The following is a 27,670-nucleotide window of genomic DNA, read 5'->3' on the forward strand; positions in this document are numbered from 1 at the left end:
CGTTCCAAACCCCTAATCATTTTAGTTGCCCTTTTCTGAACCTTTTCTAATGCCAGTATATCCTTTTTGAGATGAGGGAACCACATCTGTACACAGTATTCAAGATGTGGACATACCATGGATTTATATAAGGGCAATAAGATAGTCTCCATCTTATTCTCTATCCCTTTTTAAATGATTCCTAACATCCCGTTTGCATTTTTGACTGCCGCTGCACACTGCATGGACGTCTTCAGAGAACTATCCACAATGACTCCAAGATCTTTCTTCTGATTAGTTGTAGCTAAATTAGCCCCCGTCATATTGTATGTATAGTTAGGGTTATTTTTTCCATTGTGAATTACTTTACATTTATCCACATTAAATTTCATTTGCCATTTTGTTGCCCTATCACTTAGTTTTGTGAGATCTTTTTGAAGTTCTTCACAGTCTGCTTTGGTCTTATCTATCTTGAGCAGTTTAGTATTGTCTGCAAACTTTTCCACCTCACTGTTTACCCCTTTCTCCAGATCATTTATAAATAAGTTGAATAGGATTGGTCCTTGGACTGACTCTTGGGGAACACCACTAGTTACCCCTCTCCATTCTGAGAATTTACCATTTATTCCTTTGTTCTGTGTCTTTTAACCAGTTCTCAATCCATGAAAGGATCTTCCCTCTTATCCCATGACAACTTAATTTACCTAAGAGCCTTTGGTGAGGGACCTTGTCAAAGGCTTTCTGGAAATCTAAGTACACTATGTCCACTGGATCCCTCTTGTCCACATGTTTGTTGACCCCCCTCAAAGAACTCTAATAAATTAGTAAGACATGATCTCCCTTTACAGAAACCATGTTGACTTTTGCGCAACAATTTATGTTCTTCTGTGTCTGACAATTTTATTCTTTACTATTGTTTCAACTACCAGGCGGGGAGAGGGGAGCCCCAGAGCAGGTAGCTGGAAGTTTGGGGGGCAGCTGGGCTCTAGCTGGACCCCCGAGCCACCCCAGGGTGATAGCCCAAGCTGTGAGCCAGGTGCAGGGTTCACAGCAGAGAAATCTACCCACCTTCCTTGTCAATTTCAGAGCTCCAGCACAGAGCCCTGAAATTGACAAGAATTTTAGCCAATGAAGCAATGCAACGCCTAGGCAGACACAGTCGCCCTAACTACATGGGCATAAGCCCTATGCCTCTTGCAGGTCTGCTGTCGTCAGTGTAACATGGCACTCACACTGGTGGGAGCAAGGCTGTAGCATAGACACCACCATAGTTAGGTTCACATACATCAACCTAACTGTTGTGTCAACCAAGCCCATGTCACGTAAGCACTTTGAAAAATTTTACCCTTATTCCCTCCCCCTCACCAGCTGCTGGACCAATTCAGAGCACTGGCAATTTCCTTTAAGTCAATGAGAATCCTGGATCCTCATCACCGATCAAATTAGGCCCTGTGCTACTTGAAAGCCATTAATAAGGTAGAACTCAAAAGTATGTTCCTTCCTACATTTAGTTTATGAATGACCAATACTTTCCAGCAACATTACTTCCTCTGCCATCCCCCACAATCAACTTCCGTCACCTAAGTCTAAGTAAAGGGAGTGTCTAACGCTCTGGACTTGCATCTAAAAGTGAACTGTAGCTGTGAATATTTCACTTCCTATTTAAAGGCATCACTTCTCCAACCTATTAGGAGAGTGGGAGTGTCCCATTACTGGCATATTTCCAGGAGTCTTATCAGCCAAGACAACAGAACAGATTGACACATCTACGGAAAACATGAATTAATAGAATGTGCTGTATGGGAAAGAGTTCATCAGTACATATAGAGGCACAAAGTTGAAAGGAATCTGGTTCTTTGTTTACTTTTAGATACTATTATCAGACAAACATGATAGTAAATACCATACTCCTAAAGTGGTGTGTTGAAAAGCTTCACTTACCTCATGCATTTTTCCAAGACTTCTCTTACAAACTTGGGTTTGGGCTTATCAAGGTCATGAGTAAGACAATCCGACCTATCAAAGTGCAAAATTTGATAGCATTTAACAAGCATTTGATAGCATTTAACAAGCATTGCTTCTTAATCTGTTCTCAGATTGGCTCAGTGCTGTACAAAGTGTTCACAGTTAAGCACAGTTAAGCTACAATGCTCTTTCCCGCTCTCTACGGGTGTCAGCAATTTTGAGATGGGGTACTAACACATAATGGTATTAGAATCTATGAACTGCCAACATAGAGTCTCATCTTTGCAAATACATATTGAAATAAGCGATTTCTAATTACAATAAAAACTGGTTTAACTGTATTAAGCACATTGTGATATATTAGTTACACAAGGACAGTATTTTGCATCCTGTCTAAATTTAAATGGTTATGAAGTTAAGGCACGGTGGTGAGGATGCTATGGTGATTAGTGCTTTAGAGAGATGTCAACTACAGATAGCTGGGGACAACTATTAGCAGTGCCACTGGCAAGTTATGGATACGTTCGAAAGTTGTATGCAATACAAATGGCTCAAATGGGGACCTCAAAAAGAAACTTACCAATCTTCCCAGCTCCAACGGAACTGAAAGTTACTCAGATGGTGGGAAAACCAGTTCATGAACCTTTTAAAGAGGGAAATGTTATAGTTCCATTAAATATGCAACAACTCACAGAACAAAAAATTAGATGAGAGTTCCAATTACACTTTTCAAAGGCAAGCCTAGAGCCATTTCAATAGTCGAGAAAAATGTGTCCCAAAAAACGATGAACAGAAAGAAAAGTTCAGAGTAAGAGTCGTTAGTGAGTCACCTGTTCAGGTTAAAAGGCACACTCGTGTCTGGTATGTCAGAGTTGATGTTAAAGCACCGTTTATAACAGAATGGAAACACACTGGTATACTAAGGTCAACAATGTTTAGCTTCTTTGCTTTAGGTGCCCAAATTAAGTGGGATATTTTCAGCAGTGCATAAGAGACTTGGGATTTCCACTGCAAATAAGTGAGACTTATGTTCCGAAGTCCCCTCGGCACTTTTGAAAATCACCCCTTACACAGCCTCTCCCCCATCTCCAATACTTGCTAAGCACTGAACTCCAAATGAAGCCAAGTTTGTCAAGTGTATAGATCTATCTACAGAGGTCTTTGGTCATATATTCATATAAAAGTGCAACAGGCAATTTCAAAAGGGGGTTATTAGACTTTTCTTTTTCATTCTTGTCACTATTTTATCAGCTAAAATATGATTCACACATGCAGAGTAGTTTTTCTTATTTGGCAGATAACTTTCTTTACATAGTCCTTTGAAAGATATAGCTTTTCTTTCAATTACTAGAAGCCACTGATTAATCAGGTTACAACTTATGGTTTTAGAGCAATTACTAGCCTGCAACACTTAAAAAATTCACATGGAGTCCATGAAGCATCAAACAAGGAAGAATGAAAAGTGACAACTCTGCAGTCTTAGCCCACTACCTAAGCTCCCATCAAAATGATGATGACAAAACTTTGTTATTTGGTTCCAGGTGGCTCCATCTTAGTGGTCTGTAAGGCACCTCTAAGGAGTAAACTTAACATGTGTGTTCTTAGATACCAAACATCAAGGCCGTGTCTGCACTTGCAGCGATGGGCAGGGTTCCTGTAGCTGCATGTGGCAGTGGGGAAAGGCTCCAGCAGCAGAACACCACACTGCTAGAAACAGGCACTTCTTGGGAACGCAGGGAGCCACGCAGGGAGCCACGCAGGGAGCGCACCCTGAAGTTCTGTACTCTGCACACCTAAGCAGCGCTGCGCTGTCTACACTATTTATACCCAGGCTGTGGGGGCGTATAGTGTCTGCACTCCACACACCGCCGTAAGTGCAGTCACACCTTAGGTTTAGTGAGAGTCACTTTGGCCTTTGAGACAGAATGGAGATAGTCTCATGCTCTGTCAGATTCACCACATTGGCCCCATTATATCAGTTTATTAACGTAAGCAAAGATAGCTGACTGCAAATATGTAGATTGTCTTAATGATTTTCTCCATAGCAGTTGTAATTCTTACAACATGTTGCACAAGCTTCACGTAACCCTTAGAACAATGAACTGTCACCCTCCTTTAGCCTGCTATCCCACTGTAAACCAACTCTCAACCCCTCCCTCAGGCCAGAGGCTGGAAGTGGCATGCATCAGCAGAGCAGTGTGTGGACTGAGCTCACAACTGCACCATGCTCGTAGGCAGAGCAGTGATCTGGAGGGCAGTGGGTTGGCAGTATAAGGCAACTGCCCTTCTGAGAGTAGGGAGAGAAGGGTCTCAGCAGACAGCAGAGAAAGGTGAGCAAATGCTAATTAGATGCCCGTCCTTCAGATGCCCATTCTTCAGTTTAGAAGGCTCAAGACTAGAGCTCAAATGTTAAACACTCTACTTAGGATTTACAGTTGTTTTTTTAATGGAGCCAGTAGGTAGTAGGAAGAATATAATGTGACCCATTTTCAATCCATCAATGTACAATGAGGAAAATGTTCTGATGTTCCTGAAATGCATAAGCACTTACCTGTCTATACACGTAGTGTTCATTGTATCCAAGCGCATGTACAGCATTTCTGTGGCTTGTGCAAGCTACAAGTGTCTAATTAAGGTAAAGAGGAGTCCAATAAATCAGAGCTTACACTAACTCTTTCCACTTTCCTAGGAGGGTTTGCAGAAGGATTTTTTTCCCCACAGTAACATCTCACTTTTCAACTATCCCAAGCTGGGGCAAGTCCTGGTAATTTCACAGAAAACAAACTGCAGTTTTCCCAATAGGTAGACACTTGTCTCTGCTCATAGAGAGAGTACTTTACAAGACAACGGAAGCTGCACATCTAGTGATACTTGCTGCCATCCAGATTATTATGGAGACCCAAATTCCAGTGACCGCAAAGCACTCTGGCTTCTGAAGAGACAGAGCTTTTTGGAGAGGATGCAGTCTAACACATTAAAGAACTCAGTAAGAAGCAACAAAAACAAACCACCTTCACTCATTTTTATCTTCATTTCTCTGAATACTGCACTTGTTTTGCCACATTGTTTTCACCACTAGGGTTAGCAGAGATTTTTGGGGAAGAATTTAAACAGAAGGCAGCTCAAAAATGGATGACAGTCCTCCATGATTCTCAACTGCTAATATTTTTAAAGACATGGGGCAATGTAAGATAGCAAGGGGATGACATCCCTGCTATGATGCAGCAAGAAAACTGCAGCAGCTATTTCAGTGACAAACTTGTTGCATAAGTGTATATGCTAAATCTATTAATCTGGGTTGAGTTAGAAACAGACTGAAAATTTTCACCCAATCAAGTCATCCACAGTCAATTTTACATTTTTTGTAATATTAATCTTCTGGAAGCCAGAGTGAGCCTTTAAAGCTGGTTCATTTAAGATCATGACACCACTGAGATACAGGTGTGTCAAAGACTTAACTCTAAATTTCAGGAACTTTACCTAAGCTGTAAAACACAACACAATAGGATCTGAAACTTGATATTGCATAAGTCTTAAACCATACAGACTTTTTAAACTACCTGCACTGTTTAAGTGATGTCCTTAGCTCTTCCAGGACAAAGATCTCTACCTGAGTCTTTGCAGGTAAGTAAGGAGAATATAGTCTAACTATATATATATTTTATAACTTTAAAAAAGTTTATTTATAAAACATACATTTTGCTGTTGATCAGGAAGTGATCTCAACATTAACAAGCCTTAGAAGCTCCATTCACTTTCAAGTGAAATTTCTAGTGGTACAACTTACACAAATGCTGCTGCTATTTGTAATCTAATTTCAGACCCTGATATTAACAAAAAGTTAATACGCAGAGAGAAAGTAACTGAGAAACCAACGTGCTCTGTTCACTGAAGTAAATATGTCAGGTTTACTGACAGTGTTTCCTTCATTATGATTCAATAATATGGCATAATTACAGTCATCTCTATTCTAGCACATGGGATTTATTTTTAAAATTAGTGCTTAAAACACTGGAGATTTTCCCCATCACTTTGACACTAGAGTAACAGAACTACAATGGCTATTTGTCTGCATTGTTCTTTCACATACCCAGTACTGATGGGCAAAGTATTTGATTGTTTTATTCAATTGAATAAGGGGAGAAGTCACTGCTAAAATTTATGCCAACACTCAGTTTTCCAGAGAACAAAGGAAAAAGCATTCAAGCTACCGTGCTCCTCAACAACAAGGAAAGGATACAACTTGTGGTAAAGAGCCAGGTTGAAGTTTGCACAATTCAATCAGAAGTGTTGTGTACATGACCTCAATGTGGGGTGGAACTGGAAGCTGAAACAGTTCTGCAAATACTACCTGGGTGGGGGGAAGGAGGAAAAAAACATGTGATCAGAGCCCTGTCTTGACACACACACACACTTCCACCATCATGTCAGAGTCTGCACAGTTCTGACGAACAACAGTATTAAGTGACTATACACCACAAATAAGGCATGTTTCATCTGTTAAACTCTTGCTATGAGGGCTATAAGATGTATTTACAAAATGGATAGCTCCAAAAGAATGCCTCTCCCACTGAGCGCATGCATATACTATTCATACGCAGCCTTGTGAAAGTTTTTGCAACAAGTACCACCGCAAGACCCATTCAGGGCCCTCAACACATGCGACACTAAAACCCCACCACCTTAAATGCCACTCTCCTGCTCACTCAACACCCCTACAGTAGCTTAGTGAACAGTCTTCCAAGTTGGCTTGATTTTGAGAGAGACATCTTTAGTTTGAGCCCCTATTGGCTTGTAAACAAAGGAGTCTTGTAAAACTATCAATTCGAACATTTTTTAAACTGAGTTATTGTTCTACATGGTCTACAATCAAATATTGCATCACTGAGAACTTGAATGCGAAACTATAAACAGAAGTAGATAGTTAAGTTTCATGACCCAATCCAGAGAAGTTACGGAAGGTAAAACAGCAAAAAGGGGAAAATAAAACATTTAGTTTTTATTTAAAGGAGTTAAGGAAATCAGTTAAAATATATTTAAGTTGATGCTGTCCTCAGATATTGCAAAAAAATCTATAAATTAAATTATTTGAAAGAAAGTTCATTAGTTAGGAGCATTCCAAACTATACTACAAAACAAAGTTTCAACTTGGTGGCTTTAAATATTAATGCTACTGAAGTAATTTTCTTTAAGCTTGTCTTATTTTTGTCTTATTTTGCAAGTTTCTATGAGATTTAAAAAAAACAGTCTGAAAATTGCACTGTATTACAATTTAAAATGCGTACATTTGTATTCGATCCAATCTGTGTTGATGTAAGTACCACAGGTAGCGATGCCGACAGTTCAGGATGCCAAACACTTGCTTTAGCACCCTGTTTTCAGTTGATTGTCAAAATTCTAAAGTTAAATTGTTTGGTCTGAAATTCTCCACAACAGGTATTTGGATCTGCATCAAGCTGATTTTGCGGGGGGGTGGGGTGGGGGGGGCAAATTGCAAGCAAATGGTTCAGCCCTTTCACAGAATGAAGTCTGGAAAAATAAGTTTTATCCATATTAAAAAAATTCTTAACCATTTCAGTGAGACGTTCCAGCACCTCCATCTTTTGGAAGAGAGTCACCCTGATGTCAGGAATTTGCCATTTGCAGTCCTCATGAAAATCTGCCTCAATCTGGCCAATTTATAAGCCAATAAAAGTTGCAGTTTGTGTGCTTAGTAGAGACATATTAGAGTCTGGAGGCTAAGTTCTTTGAAGATCCCATCTGTATTAAGCATGTTCCATTCTGGGGATGAGCAGGACTTTCCAGGCTCCTGAAAGCCAAGGTCTGTTCTGACATGAGGCACAGGCACTGCAAGCAGGGAGGCTCTCTCATCTGTGTGCGCCATGATCTCATGCTGGCAAGCAGCCAAGAGAAGGAAAAAACAAAATTAAGGTTGCCTGTGTAATCTCATTTTGGCTCCCTTGTGTGTATGTATCGATAACTCCAGCCTCATTCAGTGAGCAGGATGAATTGTGCTAAGGGAATGAAGTCAGGGCTGTACAGTTAATGAGGCTGTTGTCTTCTGTCTGACCCTGGACACACTTGTTTCAGAAGCTGAACGGTATAGTGAAGTGAGGAAGAGGACTGCAAGAGAAGGAAGGATGGTCTCATGGTTTAGAAAATTAAATGCAACCCTTGAGTACTGGATTCTATCCCTGTCTCTGCCACAGTGTTTGAGCGATTATGGGCAAGTCACAAAACAAATTTTCACAAGTATTCACTGTTCTCACTTTTGGGTGCCCAATCTGAGACATCTGGAGTCTGATTTGTAAGAGTGCTGAGCACACTCAACTTCAACTGCAGTCATTGAGAGCTGTGCTCCAAGTTCATGAAATTCATTAAAGTGCTAAGTACCCTGAAAGAAAGAGTCAAGCCATACACTTTTCTGCACACTGAATCAAGTAGGGGTCCTTTATTACATGTGATCATATAATAAAGACTATCATAATGGATAAGAACAAAGGGGACCAAATTAAGAATACCTAGAGAACCTTAATTCCCCAACAACAACAACATCATGGGTGAAATGAGACAATCACTAAGCTCATGAATGAAGTCACACAGGAAAAAATGATAAAAGACAAAAATGCCATACAACTTGAGGGCAAACATTTTTAACGAAAACCATCTCTCCATATGAGACCTCTCAGTCCTCATCCTCAAAAAAATCCTGCACAACACCTTAAAAACAAGCCTGGGAGCTTAAATTCATAACTTTAGCTAGAAGCTAAAAATCATGGACTCAAAGACAATGGATTTATGGCTCATAATTACAAGCTGTGAGTCACTAACCCTCCTTTTTCATACTATTAGAGAGGTGTTAACTCCCTGCTTCACCTTGAATGGTCCCTTGCAATATGTTAGTTCCTTATGCTTAACAATCTAGGAAAGGTACGCAGTGTCACAGCTAAAGAACTCTGTGTAAGCAACAGAACTCAGTGCAATAAAAGATATTACACAGTCGCTCCAATATTGTGGGACCAACACAGCTACAACATTGCCAAATTAGGAAATGCCAGAATGCAGGTTCAGTCTCTGACTTTGCAACTCGAGTGTTCTTTTCGTAGGTAATTTTATTTGATAAGCAGTTACAGTAACTCCTCACTTAACGCTGTAGTTATGTTCCTGAAAAATGCGACTAAGTGAAACTACGTTAAGTGAATCCAATTTCCCCATAAGAATTAATGTAAAAGGGGGAGGGGGGGTCAGGTTCCAGGGAAAATTTTTTTTGCCAGACAAAAGGCATTATATACATTTTAAATAATTTTAAACAAGCAATTTAATACTACAATCATCACCGCGGAGTATGAAGCTTGGTTGAGGTGGTGGAGTCAGAGAGTGGAAGAGGATGGATTGTCCAGCTGCTCCTCTTGCTGTTCTTGCATGCACAGGCACTGACTTTGCCAGGGGCAGGGGGCTCAACCCTCGGCCCATCCAGCCCACCCCTTCCCCCAAACCCCCACCCTTGACCCGCCTCTTCTCTCCCTCCCTCCCCCTTTACTTCACACACTGCGTCCTCGCTCCTCCCCCCTCCCTTCTGAACACTGCAAGCCCATGGGCAGGAGGCAGGGGATGGAGGGGGAAGCACCCGGACAATCAGCTGGCTGACGGGGCGGAGGGGGAGGAGGAGTGAGGACTTGGCATGCAGGCTCCTCCTCCCTCCTGCCGGGGGCAATCAGCTGGTTTGCATTGTTCAGGAGGAAGGGGAGGGAGGGGCAGACAGCATGCCAAGTCCTCACACCTCTTCTCCCCCCCCCCCCCCGCTCCTGCTGCCTAAAGGCTGCAAGCCAGCTGATTGCCCCGGCCTCAAGGGGGAGGAGAGACTGCGTGCAGAATCCTCGCTCCTCCCTCCGAAATGCTGCAAGCCAGCTGATTGCTGCAGACAGGAGGGGGAAGGCGCTGATCCACGGGGTCTACAGGGACCAGGGGGCGTAGGGAGGCTGCCAGCTGTGGAGAAAGCTGGCAGCCAAACAACGTAAGAGTGGAGCATTGCATGACTTTAAATGAGCATGTTCCCTAATTGATCAGCAACGTAACAACAAAACAAAATTAACCAGGAAGACTAAGTGAGGAGTTACTGTATTCCCTAAAAAGGCACAACTAAGGTTCAATTTTCAACATAAACCCTGCCTTCTAGGCTTGACTGCTTGTTCACTCAACTCTAGTGTTCCTAGCATTAGTCTGCTAATGCCTTTGCATTTCCTTTAAGGACAGAAAATACTTAATGGGCTTTGTAAATTCTTCGTATGACCCTAGTGTGTCCTTGATGGAGATCCGGATACCTTAGAATCCAGCCACTTCGAATTCTACGCCAGAGTTAAAGATCAATCCAAAGTGAAAGCACTTCACTGCACTCTATTATTCTGAGATTCTAGCTTTAGAAGACTTAACAGTAAATTCTACTGTGCATACATTCAATTATTCAATTTTTAAAACTGACAAACATTGCTCCAAGTGCAGCTATTTCCTAAATGAGGCAAGCTCAAACTAGACAGCTGTTTGAGTTAAGTATGCACAAAATTTCGAATTAAAACATAGTGATTTAAGAAACACCATGTACAAATGTCTACTTAACCAATTTAACACAAAGATTCCAAAACTAATTTCACCTCTTATGAGACCAAGCCAGGAAGACTGCAGCCCAAAAGTAATGTTTTCCAAAGTTATGAACAATCAAAAGAGGAGGTTTAGAGTGCTTACAGCAGGAGCTACTGCAGTATTAGAAGAGAACCAAGAACAGTAAGAAAAGGAATACTTGTGGCACCTTAGAGACTAACCAATTTATTTGAGCATAAGCTTTCGTGAGTTACAGCTCACTTCATCGGATGCATCCGATGAAGTGAGCTGTAGCTCACGAAAGCTTATGCTCAAATAAATTGGTTAGTCTCTAAGGTGCCACAAGTACTCCTTTTTTTTTTGCAATACAGACTAACACAGCTGCTACTCTGAAACCTGTCAAAAGAACAGTAAGGAAATGAAGGTAATTTGCTTCTGGACTGAGAAAGTCGTAAAATGAAATACAAGTATTTTGCATAATTGCCATCTTGGCCTTTACAACAGCACTGCATTCTCCCATCCTGCCATCATAAATGCCTAATAATATGGACTTCCAAAAAAAGTTACATGAGAAATGTGTTAGCATCTTAAATAGTGGCTGCGCTTTCAACTTGAATTTCTTAAGCCAAAAAAGAAGGTTAAAAGATTAAACTTATTCCTGGACAATAAGGTAAAACTTTTAGTTTTCCCAAAAGGATCGTTAGTCAGAATCTCTTGATTTAAGTAAGTTTATGAAGGAGCGGTGGGCACGTAACCACAGTTAAGATTGAACAACAGTTTCATTTAATTCAGGCTCAGAATTGAGGCTAGTCCGTGTCCCAAGATGTGGTGCACAAGACCAAGTTTCTAAAATGAAATGCCAGAGGTCACTAAATGCTGAAATGGGAACTCCAGATTGGCACATCCTGCTTTGTAAGTACCATCAGTACTCCAAGGAACCACAGGATGATCCCTACCAAGTTCAAACTGATGACTCCGCTCCACCAACATCGCATCCAGCACACAGTAAGGCACACTGGGCCATCACTTAACCCACATACTTGAGTGTCTTGTGCTGACAGGGTACCAAATGCATCAAGGCACTGAGTGCTAGATAACTGGAGTGTTCATCAGAGATCAACTGCAGGACAGGAGCCCCACACCTGAGTGGCTAACCTGGAGTTTTTTTACAGCTAGTTGTAATGAGGAAGGAAGAGTTCTAGGCCTGGCTTCAGAAACTTTATGGGATGAAGTGAGCTAAACCCTAGGGCCTAGGCCATGAATCCTTTAAGCACCTAGCATAACTGGGCATGGTTTGCACAGCACTTTGAAGAAAGATGGAGCACCTTAGCCCTCCATCAGTGAGGCAGAAGTACACATGTATCGAAGCTTAAATGGCATTTCCCTTTTCTATTGGTTAGTTCACATTATTTCTATTATTCAAATGACTTTTTAAAAAGAAGGGAAATTCCCCAGACAAAAGCATTCATTAAACTGGCATTAAGGTTGAAAGTGATGCTTCACTGACTTGAATGTTAGAGGTCTTACAAGAGCATAGCAGTTTTCTTTTTTTACTAACACTGAATTTTCCAGTTTCTCAGACAAAAGAAACCAAAGAACTTTGTAGTTTTGTTAAAGACACATTCATAGACAGGAAGATTACCAGTCACGGTCAAGCAACCTGTAACACCCACTTTCCATTTCCCCTTGTTACCTTCTTCCCTACAAACCTTATTACTTTCATATCCTACTCAGATTAGTGATCGAAGAGGAGGCCCCTGCATACGTTTCTGATTTGGAATTTTTTGAAGGCCTTTAAGCAGTCTTTAATTTGAGAATGATAAATTATTTCTTATGGAGATTGTGTACAGCCAGCACAAGACTTTGTACAACAACTCTCTGATTAACACTAAAGGCAGTTTAGGGTTTGTAGCTACTGATAAGATAAAACTATTATGGAGAGATAAAGCAATCTCCATTTCTGCTGTTTCTTTGGCCTGAATAGGGGTAAAGACGAGGTGGTTTGGTTGACCTAATAATATGAGATTCCTGGTTTTAAAAAAATTTGGGGATTTTGGATTGTAAACCTTTAATTCCCAGAGTGATTTTGTTTAGCCATTCACCCGTAAGATTATCACCTGCTCGTAAGTTTAACTGAACTTCCTAGTTTTAATGTTTGATTTTTCATAGAGACCTTGCAAAACAAGTTGCAGTTAACACTCAAGTCACCACATTCAACCTTATATCCAATTTAACGTACAAAGTTCTGTATGACTGCATCAGCCTTTGAGAGTTCTCTGAATAGAGGAACTGACTGAGAACCTACATTTGTCTTCCCACTCACATTTGTAGTTATTAAAAATCCCTCCACCCGGAGAGGTGACTATGGAAAAAGAAACATCACTAAACAGCCAGAAATTGACTTCAAATTAAAAGCTAAAACCTTTTGGGACGTGACATACAGTGCTTTAAGCAACTCAGAAAACTAACTAGTAAGAGACAAAGGTTGGGGGGGAGGGGGGGTTTGGATTAACAAAGTTCTTTTCAGTACTAAAAATCTTTAAAAAAGACCATCTCAGAGATGGCCTATCAGCATGTTGGCCAGCTACGAAAAAACACAGGTAAAACTTGAGAAATGCCATTATTTGAAATACTATTGCAATAGAAGTAACTGAACTTGATCCACTTATTAAAACTGCAGGACGATAATCTAATACAGTGAGAAACTACATCCTAGCCTTCAGGCTACTCGAATACCCAAAGAATGGAATACAATGGTTTGGAGTCTATTATTTAGGAAGTAAAGGTATCATTGTACAAGATGCAGTGTGTAAAATGCATACCTCAACTATGTGATAGTTCAAAGGGATCTTGTTATTTCCTGGATAGCTCAGTAGCTGTGCAGCACTGCAAAAATAAATACATGTGAGTTAGAATGCAACACATTAGATATTGTCTAGGTACCAAGAAATGATGATTTACGGAATAGTTCATTTTTTGCATGAAGGCTCTCAGATTGACAGGTCTGAAGACTGAAGTCAACTATTTATACACAACAGGTGCAACACAAGCATCAGTGCACGCTTACCCACAGATACGCCTGAACCATAACCAGGAGGGACATGTTTATTTTCATGCATATGCAATTCTTGAATACTCAAACTACTAACAAAGATATCATCTAGTATAAGTTTTGTGGTAGTTTGCATAATGTTGGTACCTGTCCACCTGAAAGCTGGACTGAAATCAAACTCAGCTCATATAAGCCAGACAAAAACCTGCCAGTCACCACTTGCCTTGCCTGGATTTGATTCATGAACCAAAACGAAGAGTATCTCATTAGCAAGTGCCTGCCGAGCCACCTCCCCATGGCCCTTATTTTACCATTGATATTTGAATATAGGATGAGCTAATGGAAAATACAAGAGGCCTTCTGACTTCTGCAATATCATTTAATGAACGCTTCGTTATCCAGCATTTGTCCCAAAGGAAAATAATGCCACTCTTCAATTAGTCTAAGTCTAGTCCACTTGCACTAATTTATAACTACCTCTAGATAATTTCCACAAGCAAAGTGGAAAGACTAAGACCGGAATCCTCCCATTAATCGTAACAGTCAAAGTCTTCACAAGAACACAGAGCTTTCTGATTCCACAGAAACTAGAAATCCTACCAGTCATTGTGCAAGAACCGTTGCCACAAACACTAATCCTGCCTGTTTATCACTAAGCACTGGTCTACACTATGGGGTTAGGTCAAATTTAGCCACATTAAGTCGATTTTAAAATGAATGTGTCCACACAACCAAGCCCATTCTATCGACTTAAAGGCTCTTAAAATCGACTTCTGTACTCCTCCCCAGAGAGGGGAGTACTGCTAAAATCGACCTTGCTGGGTTGAATTTGAGGTAGTGCAGACGCAAATCGATGGTATTGGCCTCTGAGAGCTATCCCAGAGTGCTCCATTGTGACCGCTCTGGACAGCACTTTGAACTCCAATGCACTAGCCAGGTACACAGGAAAAGCTCCGGGAACTTCTGAATTTCATTTCCTGTTTGGGCAGTGTGGCGAACTCAGCAGCATAGGTGACCATGCAGTCCCCTCAGAATCGTAGAGCGTAGAATGTTTCTATGCTCCCCCTATCATCTCTGTCTCTGAGGTAAACGCAGATTACAAGGCGAAAAAAACGCACTCGTGATAACATGTTTTCCGAGCTCATGCAGTGCTCCCGCACGGATAGGGCACAGCTTAAAGCATGGAGGCATTCAGTGGCAGAGGCCAGAAAAGAAATAAGCGAGCGCGAAGAGTAGAGGCAGGACGCGATGCTGAGGCTAATGGGGGAGCAAACTGACATAACGAAGCGTGTGTTGGAGGTGCACGAAAGCCAACAAGAGCAGACTCCCGTTGTATCCACTGTATAACCGCCTACCCTCCTCCCCAAGTTCCGTAGCCTCCTCACCCAGATGCCCAAGAACACGGGGAGGGGAGGCGAGGCTCCAGGCACCCAGCCACTCCACTCCAGAGGATGGCCCAAGCAACAGAAGGCTGTCATTCAAACTGTTTGATTTTTAGTGTGGCTACAATAAGCAACGTGGCTTGTCCTTCCCTCCTCCCCCACCCAGGCTACCTAGTCCGTTATCTTTTATTTTTTTTTAAGAAAGAAAGAATGCACGGTTTCAAAACAATAGTTACTTTATTTCAAAGAGGGGAGGGTGGCTGGCTTACAGGGAATTAAAATCAACAAAGGGGGCGGGTTTGCATCAAGGAGAAACACAAACAACTGTCACACAGAAGCCTGGCCAGTCATGAAACTGGTTTTCGAAGCCTCTCTGCTGCGCAGCGCGCCTTGCTGTGCTCTTCTAATCACCCCGCCATAAATGTCTCCCCCTTACTCTCACAGATATGGAGCACACAGCAAGCAGCAATAACAATGGGAACGTTGGTTGCACGGAGGTCTGACCTAGTCAGCAAACAGCGCCAGCGAGCTTTTAAACGTCCAAAGGCACAGTCTACCACCATTCTGCACTTGCTCAGCCTACAGTTGAACTACTGCTCACTACTGTCCAGGCTTCATGAGCCATGGGAGCAAGGGGTAGGCTGGGGTAGGTGCAACCATGCGGTGCTGCCAGCTGGGAGAGCAGCCTTAGGCAGAAGACTCCAGCTCACAAGATATTCCAGGCAGGACTGAATCTCCATGAGATGAAACTTAAAGGAGAATGACCTGGAGTCTCTGGCTCCCATTCGGTGCTCTAAGAGGAGGACAGCCATGTCTGTCCAGGCGCCCCGATCGACCTCACCGAGGTCTGCCAGGAGTACCCAGGAAACATACGATGGCTATCAGTCCTACTGCACTGTCTGCCGCGAAGGCAAGGAGCTGCTGCTGTGTAGCAATGCAGTACCGCATCTGCCAGCAGCACCCAGGAGATGAACAGTGATGGTGAGCTGAGCGGGCTCCATGCTTGCCGTGGTATGGCATCTGCATGGGTAACCCAGGAAAAAAGGCGCGAAACATTGTCTGCCATTGCTTTCATGGAGGGAGGGAGGCCTGACGACATATACCCAAAACCACCCACGACAATGTTTTTGCCCCATCAGATATTGGGAGCTTAACCCAGAATTCTAATGGGCAGCGGGAACTGTGGGATAGCTACTGTAAATCTATGCTAGCCACGTTAGTGAGGACGCACTCCGCCAACTTAATGTGCTTAGTGTGGACATACGCGATCGACTGTATAAAATCGACTTCTATAAAATCGTCCTAATTTCGTAGTGCAGACATACCCTAAATGTCTACACTAAGGCTACTGGCTCTTTTTTGGAAGCAATTTTAAATTTAAAAACTTAGTGGAATGCAGGAATATAATTTCTTAACTTCTTCATCTCAAGCTTTTGGACAACATCATTTCAGGATTTTTAAGGTCTCCTCTGAAAGTCACGATGCTTAAGATAAAAAGAAAAGGAGTACTTGTGGCACCTTAGAGACTAACCAATTTATTAGAGCATAAGCTTTCGTGAGCTACAGCTCACTTCATCAGATGCATATCGTGGAAACTGCAGCAGACTTTATATATACACAGAGAATATGAACCAATACCTCCTCCCACCCCACTGTCCTGCTGGTAATAGCTTATCTAAAGTGATCATCACCTGATCACCTGATGATCACTTTAGATAAGCTATTACCAGCAGGACAGTGGGGTGGGAGGAGGTATTGGTTCATATTCTCTGTGTATATATAAAGTTTGCTGCAGTTTCCACGATATGCATCTGATGAAGTGAGCTGTAGCTCACGAAAGCTTATGCTCTAATAAATTGGTTAGTCTCTAAGGTGCCACAAGTACTCCTTTTCTTTTTGCGAATACAGACTAACACGGCTGTTACTCTGAAACCTGATGCTTAAGATAGAAAGCTAAAAAAAAATCAGGAAGGGGTATTGTGGTATCATACCACTTTTCCTTTATTCACTCAGTGAAAAGACTTCTTACCATGTTTTTCTCTCTTTCCAGTGGGATTTGATGATGCAGTGAAGGTTCTCTTCAATTACAAATCTCTCAACCGAATGACTACCAGGCATAACAGGACCCTATTAAAAAAGGAATTAAGATATATGAAAAGTCACTATTACAAGTGACTAGTTTTATTATACCGACCTGGGGAAGTGAGGAAACAGACTGACAGAGAGAGACGGGTACCCAGAAGTCACCTACTACAGGACAGGCCCTAACTAGGAAAATAACAGAACACCAGTGGCCATCACATACAGCCTCCAGCTAAAACCTCTCCAGCTCATCATCAACGATCTACAACCTACCCCGGAAAACGATCCCTCACTCTCACAGACCTTGGGAGGCAGGCCAGTCCTTGCTTACAGACAGCTCCCCAACCTGAAGCAAATACTCACCAGCAACTACAGACCACAGAAACACTAACCCAGGAACCAATCCCGTTGCCTACTCTGTCCCCATATCTACTCTTGCGACACATCGGAGGACCCAACCACATCAGCCACACCATCAGGGGCTCATTCACCTGCACATCTACTAACGTGATATATGCTATCATGTGCCAGCAATGCCCCTCTACCATGTACATTGGCCAAACCAGACAGACAATCTCTATGTAAAAGAATAAATGGACACAAATCAGACTTTAGGAATGGTAACATACAAAAGCCAGGAGAACACTTCAATCTCCCTGGACATTCAACAGATTTAAAAGTAGCCATCCTTCAACAAAAAACCTTCAAAAACAGACTTCAAAGAGAAACTGCAGAACTGCAATTCATTTGCAAACTTAACACCATTAATTTAGGCCTGAACAGGGACTGGGAGTGGCTGGCTCACTACAAAAGCAATTTTCCCTCTCTGGGTATTGACACCTCCTCATCAGCTATTGGGAGTGGACCACATCCACCCTGACTGAATTGGCTTGGTCAACACTGGTTCTCCACTTGTGAGGTAACTCCCTTCTCTTCATGTGCCAGTATATTTATGCCTATACCTGTAATTTTCACTCCACGCATCTGAAGTGGGTTTTTTTTAACCCACGAAAGCTTATGCCCCAATAAATCTGTTAGTAGTCTTTACGGTGCCACTGGACTCCTCGTTGTTTTTGTAGTTCTATTATAAATAATTATTCACAGGGATTGAACACTATTTGCTGTTGGGTATAAAAACTTCCTCGAAGCAATCTGTTTCATCAAGTGTTTTAAACTGCTAAAATACAAAGGGGGTAGTTTCAAATAAAATGACATCCTTAAAGACGATTTCAAACAAAAAACAGACAGCACTGAACTCATATCTAGCTTTTTGTATCAGGTTGCCTTGTTTGTAGATGAGACCTCAGTTCACTTATATTAAAGTTCTAATACCCAGATACAATTTCAGCTGCGCCTGTTTTGACCTGGTTACTGGTCATTTTCACCACTCAAATGTTGTTTTTAACCTAAGCTTCCAAGAATATATTCAGCACTTCTGTACAATTTCTTCCTGTCATATTCCCCATTGCCCCACACACCACCTTTACCCCAACTGCTTCTGAATATTACACAAAATGGCTACAATTCATAATAAGAGTTACTCCACATGTAAAGACCGCATCAATAGGCACATTGATACTGCATCCTTTTCAGCTACCGCAAGGAAGGTCAGACTATGTCATCCGTATCAACCAAAAAAAACAAGATTCGAGGCACCCCCTTCCCACATTTATAGCAAGTAAATCTGACTTCTCACTTCCCATGCTGGGCATGCTTTTCATGTTTCCAGATATAGTAAAGAAAGGGTTACATAAATACACTAAAATAGACAGGAGTAGTTAACTAAATGTATCGCTATTTAATGGCAATGCATTCTCAGATTATACCAATAGTCCTTGAAAGGCAATCAATGGCAGTGAGAAAGTTATCTGCTCTTCCCATAATGGTTAGGATACCAGCTTCTGTTAACAGGAAGATTTAGAAAATATTTTTGAATACACGAGGTCAAAATTAGTGTGTGCAGTATTTGGCACTGTTTAAAAGTTTTTAAACATAGAATAGATGACATGGTATAACAGTTTTATTAATGAGAGTCTGGCATAATACTTCACTACTCACAAACTGCAAAAGCCACGAGGCAGGCCAACCATCCCAAATGAGTACCAATAAAACATTTAAACCATGGTATCATATACTATACATACCATATATTATAGAATAACTTCTACAATTATTTTATAAAATCTTCATGGAGGTTTTTTTTTTTTTTAAATGTACCTCTGCCTGTTAAACAAAGCACTGCAATTACCATGCACCCTAAATGTACAGGGCTCTCTGCAGGTGATCCAGTAGTTTTTTCTATACCTAAAAATGCACAATTCAAAGTCAGTTATTTCAAGCACCAAGTCTCATCAGAAGCGGAGATTCTCCCATTTTCAACAATATAAGGATCCTGTTTCTAGCTCAGCAAGGTAGTGTAACAGGACTTAAATGCTGAGACTTTTTTTGCGGAAAAGTTATTAATGTTCTAGGACAGAACATTGCCCCCTTTGGGCCCAGGTAAATAATTTTGGTGGAGGGGAGAAAAGGACATTCTGCATTTGGGGGAAGGTTTCTCTGGCAGACTTTTTAAAAAACCCACTCAGCTATTTGAAGCTACTCAGGGGTTTGGAACATCAGAAATCATCTCAGTGAGACAGATTAGTGGGCTAAGACCAGGTGAGGGTAGCTAAAGGTGCACCTTAAATTCATTTATCATACAGTATCTTACATGCACGTTATGACATATATTATAAAATCAGGGGTGGCCAATCTGAGCCTGAGAAGGAGCCAGAATTTACCAATGTATATTGCCAAAGAGTCACAGTGATACGTCAGCAGCCCCCCCGCCCCCCCCATATCTCCCAATCAGCTGTTTTGTGGCATGCAGGAGGCTCTGGGGGGAGGGCCCTGCAGGCTGAGGAGAGCGGTGGAGGGGGGGCAGGGCCTGTGGCAGAGCCAGGGGCTAAGCAGCGAGCACCCCCTGCACATTGGAAAATTGACGCCTGTAGCTCCGGCCCCGGAGTCGGTGCCTAGACAAGGAGCCGCATATTAACTTACGAAGAGCCGCATGTGGCTCCGGAGCCCCAGGTTGGCCACTGCTGTTATAAGTGTTTGTATATGTTAAAATATTAACTCTGGCAATTTTCAATTGTCAAACGAAGCTGACATGTATGATTACATGAACTGCCAAAGTAAATTTTTCATGTTGGTGTCTTCCCAGCGACATCAAAACATTACCGCTGATCCTTCACACTGGTTATCAGTCCATAAAAAGGGGGGGAGAGGGGGAAGTCTCACCCTGCATTGGTCTGAGTTTCCACCAGCTTTATGACCCTTGCTGTAGATTTAGATGTCAGTATGCAAAACCCTCGCTTTCCTCCACCTCCTGAAGACCACATACCTCAGGGTCATCTGTGTAGTCAAACATTCGAAAGAGAACTCTTGGCATAGGGTAAACCGAATCTTCAGTGTGAGGGGGTGGGGTAAAAGGAGGCAGATTGTGCTGCAGGGCTTCACAGAGGATGCTGTCAAAGGCAAGGTAGGGCCTCAGAATGTGTCTTTCCTGCCAGCGGTCTTTTTTCAACTTCTGAATCTGGGCCCAAAGGCAGTCTAAATACTAAAAACAAGACAGGAAATATTTTTAAATATCAGATAAAGTATCTCAGGAAATTACAAAATTCTATATTGTCATTCGCAAGAGCTTAGTTCCTCCATCAGCCACTCCAGAAAGCCCTTCAGAGCGCCAGGCATTTTCAAAAAAGGATTTCCTCATTACCGAACGCTATCACTCACACGCTCGGAAAAACAAGGCATCTGGCTACGCTGCTTATTAGCAACCATCTATTCATTTAGGAGATAAGAGACTGATTGTTTAAATTTAGTAATTCTATACACAGAAGAAAGTAGCCTTCATAGTTCCACACATTCACAAGTGTTGCCACTTTTAAAATTCTACTAATAATAAAATAGCCCAGTGCTCAACTATTGTTAGTGATGGGGCGTGTATAAGCTTAGGATACATTCAACACAAGCAGGAGAAGCAGAAAATTCTCTCTTAAGTCACAAATGAGAGAAAACAAGGGAAATACTGAGACAAGAGACAATTGCTTCTAACTACAATTTTCTATGTTTCGGGTCAACAGAAGCTATAACAATTCTTATTTTCTGTATATCTTGACTTTAGAAAACAAAATGAAAACTTTGTTAGAGAATCTTTCAGAAATTGATTGATACTTTATTTACTCAGTAATCAGCACTTTTAACCATGCTACATCCCTGTACATTTTGCATCTTGCCTGTAGCTTCTCAATATCCTGATGGTAGCATGTTCCCATGAGGACACAGGGTGAGGAGTCATATTCCCTCTTTGCTTAATGAGCCTGCAGTGCAGAATGTAGCCCATGCGGAAGTCCATATCTACATCTCACTAGGGGCACCAGGACGTGGGGGAGGGCGGGCAAGAGGTCTGGCCCGTCTACTTTTTGCCACAGGCTCAACCCCCTGCCCCTCCTCTTCCCCCTAAGGTCCTGCCCGTTGGACAGGCCAGAAGCAGCTCCCGTCCCAGGTAAGAGGCACCCAGAGAAGCTGTGGGGAGCATGGACTGTCCTCCCCCCACCCTCCCCCGAGCAGCCCTTGGCCCATGTCCCCACCCCCAGACTCCTCCACCCAGGGAAAGTGGAGGGTCCGTGGCTCCCCACAGCTGCCTGGGCAGCTCTTACATTGCCCCAGCTCTTTGGCGCCACTGCCAGGCTGGAAGCTGGAGTGGGGTATGAGCCACGCAGGCAGCTGTGGGGAGCCATGGACCCTCTACCCGCCCGGGGGGAGAGGGAGAGAAGGGCACAGCATGGGCCAGGGTCTGCCCTCGGGGGCTCCCACCCCAGCTTCTGGCTTGACCAGGGCCTTGTGACCCCCCCACACTTTTAGGCAGAATCCATCGTCCCTGTCTGTCTCTTACTCAGAGCCTACGCTTACTCTGTAACAGAGCTTCTCCTGGGAGCTTCAGAGCCACATCGAGCTTCAGAGCCGGAAGAGATGACCCCTCCCATTCAGGATTGCAGCAAGGGTACTGAAAACATTCGCTGAAGTGGGAGCATCTTTCTCTGAGCCCCTTGCGCTGCTCCATTGCCTGCTACGTTACAGAGGGGCTGAACTACGCTAATAGCCCCGCCTCCCACAGGAAAACAGTTCCTCTAATTTCCCACATGGGGGGGCCAAGCTGGGATCCCTGGCCAACACTACCAGTGCACCTCTTCATACCTGTCTTCCAAGGGGGAGGAGTGGCTGCCTGTGCTTCTTGCCACACAACAGCAGGTGGGTCCTTCTGAGCGTGATGGAGACAAAAGGTAGGCCCTGAACCTACCTGTCAACACAAGACCGCTGCAAAGAATGAGGTCACTGAAGGGCCAACAGTACAGGTCCCCTTTCCGTCAAGGTCAGTGTTGTTTCCAACACAATGTATCTCTCCCAAATGGTGACTAGATAATTAGTTGCATCAGGATACCCCAAAAAAGGGAGCCTCACAGTACTCTCCCCGCAGTGATCTCAGCCTGCAGCCGCTGCTCAGCTGAGCAGCAAGTGTTTTCCTAAGTGGTGTGCCAGAAAACAAGTGTGTCCCTGTAGAATGGCCATGTTTTGCACAGGGTTAGACCTGAGAAACTAAAGACAGCTGGTTATGTAGAACCTACTGGTGATAACACAAACCACGGGGAAAGGGAGAAATATATGCTTCAACAAGATCACTTTTTCAGAAGGGGAAAGAAAAAAGTGCTTTAGCCACAGATTTTTCTACTTTTGTTACTACATAACAAATAAAATCCATTTACCTCTTCTTGTGGATGTGGCTTGTCAGCAGACCAAACTTGTAACATGGGTACATGGATCTTCTGACGCCGTCTATGACATATAGAGAGAAAGCCTATCCATTTTAAAACTGTAATCTAGAAAAAGTAATGTTTTTCTATTGTGCATGTACAGCATTTGAGCTCTTCAGCTCTGTAGCTTTGTAGTAAACTACCATTTACTAATCTGTCAGGTATTATTTAAAGTGCTACTATGCGTTGTCCTCGCTGCAGTATTTAGTTATCTACACTTGAGTTAACTCATCCAGTTATAGTGGACATTTCACAGCACAGAGTGACGATTAGCAGCATCCAGTGTTTGAAAAGAAACACAGAAGTTGAGCCCCCACCACATTCTTAGCCCTGGTCTACACTACGAGTTTAGGTCGAATTTAGCAGTGCTAGGTTGATTTAACCCTGCACCCGTCCACACAACGAAGCCATTTCTGTCGACTTAATTGGCTCTTAAAATCAATTTCTGTACTCCCCCCCGATGAGGGGATTAGCGCTGAAATCAACATCGCCGGGTTGAATTTGGGTCAGTGCGGACACAATTTGACGGTATTGGCCTCCGGGAGCTATCCCACAGTGCTCCATTGTGATAGCTCTGGACAGCAATCTGAACTCGGATGCGCTGGCCAGGTAGACTGGAAAAGCCCCGTGAACTTTTGAATTTTATTTCCTGTTTGGCCAGTGTGGCGAGCTCATCAGCAGAGGTGACCATGGAGTCCCAGAATCGCAAAAGAGCTCCAGCATGGACTGAATGGGAGGTACTAGATCCGATTGCTGTATGGGCAGATGAATCCGTGCTATCAGAACTCCGTTCCAAAAGACGAAATGCCAAAATATTTGAAAAAAATCTCCAAGGGCATGAAGGACAGAGGCTATCACAGGGACCCGCAGCAGTGCGGCATGAAACTTAAGGAGCTTAAGCAAGCCTACCAAAAAACCCAAGAGGCAAACGCCTGGTCGGGGTCAGAGCCCCAGACATGCCGCTTCTACGATGAGCTGCGTGCAACTGTAGGGGGTGCTCCTACCACTGCCCCACCCCTGTACGTGGACTCCTGCAAGGGAGGGGGGAAGTCTCATGCAACAGGGATGAGGATTTTGGGGATAAGGAAAATGAGGAGGAGAGGGAGGTTGAAGATAGCACACACAAGGCAAGCGGAGAAACCGTTCTCCCCGACAGACAGGAACTGTTTATCACCCTCGAGCCAATACCCTCCCAACCCTGGCTCCCGGACATTGAAGGTGGAGAAGGCAGTTCTGGTGGGTGTACCTTTGTAAATATAATACATGGTTTAAAAGCAAGCGTGTTTAACAATTAATTTGCCCTGAAGACTTGAGATGCATTCACGGCCAGTATAGCTCCTGGAAAAGTCTGTTAACGTGTCTGGGGATGGGGCAGAAATCCTCCAGGGACATCTCAATGAAGCTGTCCTGGAGGTACTCCCAAAGCCTTTGCAAAAGGTTTCTGGGGAGGGCAGCCTTATTGCGTCTTCCATGGTAGGACACTTTACCCTGCCAGGCCAGTAGCACATAGTCTGGAATCACTGCATAAGCAAGCATGGCAGCGTGTGGCTGCCCGATGTTTGCTAGCATTCAAGCAACATCCGTTCTTTATCTCTCTGTGTTATCCTGAGGAGAGTGATATCATTCATGGTCACCTGGTTGTAATAGGGGAATTTTATTAAGGGGACATTCACAGGTGGCTGTTCCTGCTGGACTGTTTGCCTGTGGCTGAAAAGAAATCATCCCCGCTGTTAGCCACTCGGTGTGGGGAGGGGTGAAGCAATCACCCCAGAGAATTGGGGGCAGGGGGAGGGGGGGGGGGGAGGTTAGTTGGGTTTGTGTTGCACATTAAACCAAAAACATCAGCCCCTCCTTTTAAATGGCTAAATGTGCCTTTTTCAATTTTAATCCCCCCCCCCCCCCCGCAGCTGTAAAGGTTTCAATGCTGCAACTAGGATCTCCGTCCCAGAGGCTAGCGCAGACAAGAAGGCAAAAAAAACGCACTTGTGATGACATGTTCTCTGAGCTCATGTAGTCCACCCAAACTGAAAGAGCCCAGCAGAATGTGTGGAGGCAGACAATGGCAGAGTCCAGGAAAGCACAAAATGAACGCAAGGACAGGAGGGACACGCGAGAGGATAGATGGCTGGAACGAGGAGAGGTTGCGGGATCAGGAGGAAAGGTGGCGGGAGCATGATGAAAAGAGGTAGGATGCAATGCTGAGGCTACTGGAGGATCAAACCGATATGCTCCGACATATGGTTGATGTGCAGGAAAGGCACAGACCGCCACCGAAGCCCCTGTATAACCAACCGCCCTCCTCCACAAGTTCCATAGCCTCCTCACCCAGACGACCAAGAACATGGGGGGCCCTCTGGGCACGCAGCCACTCCACCCCAGAGGACTGCCCAAGTAACAGAATGCTGGCATTCAATAAGTTTTGAAGTGCAGTGTGGCCTTGTCCTTCACTCATCCACCACCCCACCCAGTGCTTCCCTCCCTCCTCACCCCTCCCAGGCTACCTTAGCAGTTATCCCCCTATTTGTGTGACAAATGAATAAAGAATGCATGAATTTGAAACAACGACTTTATTGCCTCTGCAAACGGTGATTGAAGGGGGACGGGGACGGCGGTTGACTTACAGGGAAGTAGAGTGAATCAAGGGGGTGGGTTTTCAACAAGGAGAAACAGAACTGTCACACTGTAGCCTGGTCAGCCATGAAACTGGTTTTCAAAGCTTCTCTGATGTATAGCGCACCCTGCTGCGCTCTTCTAACCGCTCTGGTATCTGGCTGCTCAAAATTGGACGCCAGGCAATTTGCCTCAACTTCCCACCCCACCATAAACGTCTCCCCCTTACTCACAGATATCGTGGAGCACACAGCAAGCAGTAACAATGGGAATATTGGTTTCGCTGAGGTCTAAGCGAGTCAGTAAACTGCGCCAGCGTGCTTTTAAATGTGCATTCTACCACCATTCTGCACTTGCTCAGCCTGTAGTTGAACAGCTCCTGACTACTGTCCAGGCTGCCTATGTATGGCTTCATGAACCATGATATTAAGGGGTAGGCTGGGTCCCCAAGGATAACTATAGCCATTTCAACATCCACAACAGTTATTTTCTGGTCTGGGAATAAAGTCCCTTCCTGCAGCTTTTGAAACAGACCAGAGTTCCTGAAGATGCGAGCGTCATGTATCTTTCCCAGCCATCCCCCATTGATGTTGGTGAAACATCCCTTGTGATCCATCAGAGCTTGCAGCACCATTGAAAAAGTACCCCTTGTGGTTTATGTACTCACTGCCTTGGTGGTTTGGTCCCAAGATAGGGAAATGCCTTCCGTCTATAGCCCCACCACAGTTAGGGAATCCCATTGCAGCAAAGCCATCCACTATGACCTGCACATTTCCCAGAGTCCCTACTCTTGATAGCAACAGCTCAGTGATTGTGTTGGCTACTTGAATCACAGCGGCCCGCACAGTAGATTTGCCCACTCCAAATTGATTCCCGACTGACCGGTAACTGTCTGGCACTGCAAGCTTCCAGAGGGCTATCGCCACTCGCTTGTGAACTGTGAGGGCTGCTCTCATCTTGGTATTCTTGTGCTTCAGGGTAGGGGAAAGCCAGTCCCAAAGTTCCATGAAAGTGCCCTAATGCATGCGAAAGTTTCGCAACCACTGGGAATCGTCCCAGACCTGCAACACTATGCGGTCCCACCAGTCTGTGCTTGTTTCCCAGGCCCAGAATCGGCGTTCCACAGCATGAGCCTGCCCCACTGCCACCAGGATGGCCAAACTGCGGGGGCCCGTGCTTTGAGAGGTGCCCATGTCCTCATCACTCTCGTCACCGTGCTGCCATCACCTCCTCGCCTGCTTTTGCAGGTTCTGGTTCTGCATATACTGCATGATAAATGCGTGAGATGTTTACAATGCTCATAACTGCCGCACTGATCTGAGCGGACTCCATGCTTGCTGTGGTATGGCGTCTGCAGGAGAGCAGGGTTGCAGGGGAAGCGATGGTTGGATGACCAGTTTTGCAGACCTCCTGCACCGTCTGCTGCCAGGACACAACAGCTGAGTGGACTGCATGCTTGCCGTGGTATGGAAAGACATGAGCAGCCAAGCAGAGTTGCAATGGAAGCGGCCCTGCGAGACCACCAGGAGAGCAGAGTGCCAGCGGAAGCAGTGGATGACAATGGTCACCTAGAGGACCTGCGAGGTGGATTCATAGCATCAGGAGAGCAGAGTGGCCGCGGAAGCGGTGGATGACGACGATGGTTAGCAGTCCTACTGCACCATCTGCTGAAAGCAGTATGGCACCCGCACAGAAAAAAGGCGCGAAACAATTGTCTGCCGTTGCTTTCACGGCGGGAGGGGCGACTGACGACACATACCCAAAACCACCCGCAACAATGTTTTTGCCCCATCAGGCATTGGGAGCTTAATCCAGAATTCCAACGGGCGGCGGAGACTGCGGGACCTGTGGGATAGCTACCCACAGTGCACCACTCCGAAAGTCGACGCTAGCCTCGGTACTGCAGACGCACTCCGGCGACTCAATGCACTTAGTGCACTAGTGTGGGGACACACACAATCAACAGTATAAAATCACTTTCTAAAAAATCGACTTTATAAATTCGACCTAATTTCATATAGTGTAGACATACCCTTAGCTTGAGTGTTAGCAGCACTCAAGCTTCAACCCATAGCCCAACTGGCCAGCGAGCTCAAATTTAAAGCACTATTTAACTTAAGCTATAGATCTGTATGTGGACAGGAGTTGGGTTG

General features: G+C 44.0%; 1 protein-coding gene across 1 annotated transcript in view; it reads right to left on the reverse strand.

Annotated features, from left to right (window-relative positions):
* The window catches only part of NCBP1 (nuclear cap binding protein subunit 1), a 59,717-nt gene that overhangs the window by 22,290 nt on the left and 9,757 nt on the right, over positions 1-27,670 (reverse strand). Inside the window, exons 7-14 of the mRNA XM_084628440.1 lie at positions 22,860-22,929; positions 20,438-20,653; positions 17,003-17,100; positions 13,362-13,425; positions 6,185-6,295; positions 4,496-4,560; positions 2,525-2,587; positions 1,921-1,995 (exon numbers count right to left, since the gene is read on the reverse strand). Coding sequence (XP_084484566.1) covers positions 1,921-1,995; positions 2,525-2,587; positions 4,496-4,560; positions 6,185-6,295; positions 13,362-13,425; positions 17,003-17,100; positions 20,438-20,653; positions 22,860-22,929 — 762 coding nt within the window. The remainder of the gene's footprint in view (positions 1-1,920; positions 1,996-2,524; positions 2,588-4,495; positions 4,561-6,184; positions 6,296-13,361; positions 13,426-17,002; positions 17,101-20,437; positions 20,654-22,859; positions 22,930-27,670) is intronic.

The sequence above is a fragment of the Lepidochelys olivacea genome, assembly GCF_965140295.1.
Source record: "Lepidochelys olivacea isolate rLepOli2 genome assembly, chromosome: 5".
NCBI lineage: Eukaryota > Metazoa > Chordata > Testudines > Cheloniidae > Lepidochelys > Lepidochelys olivacea.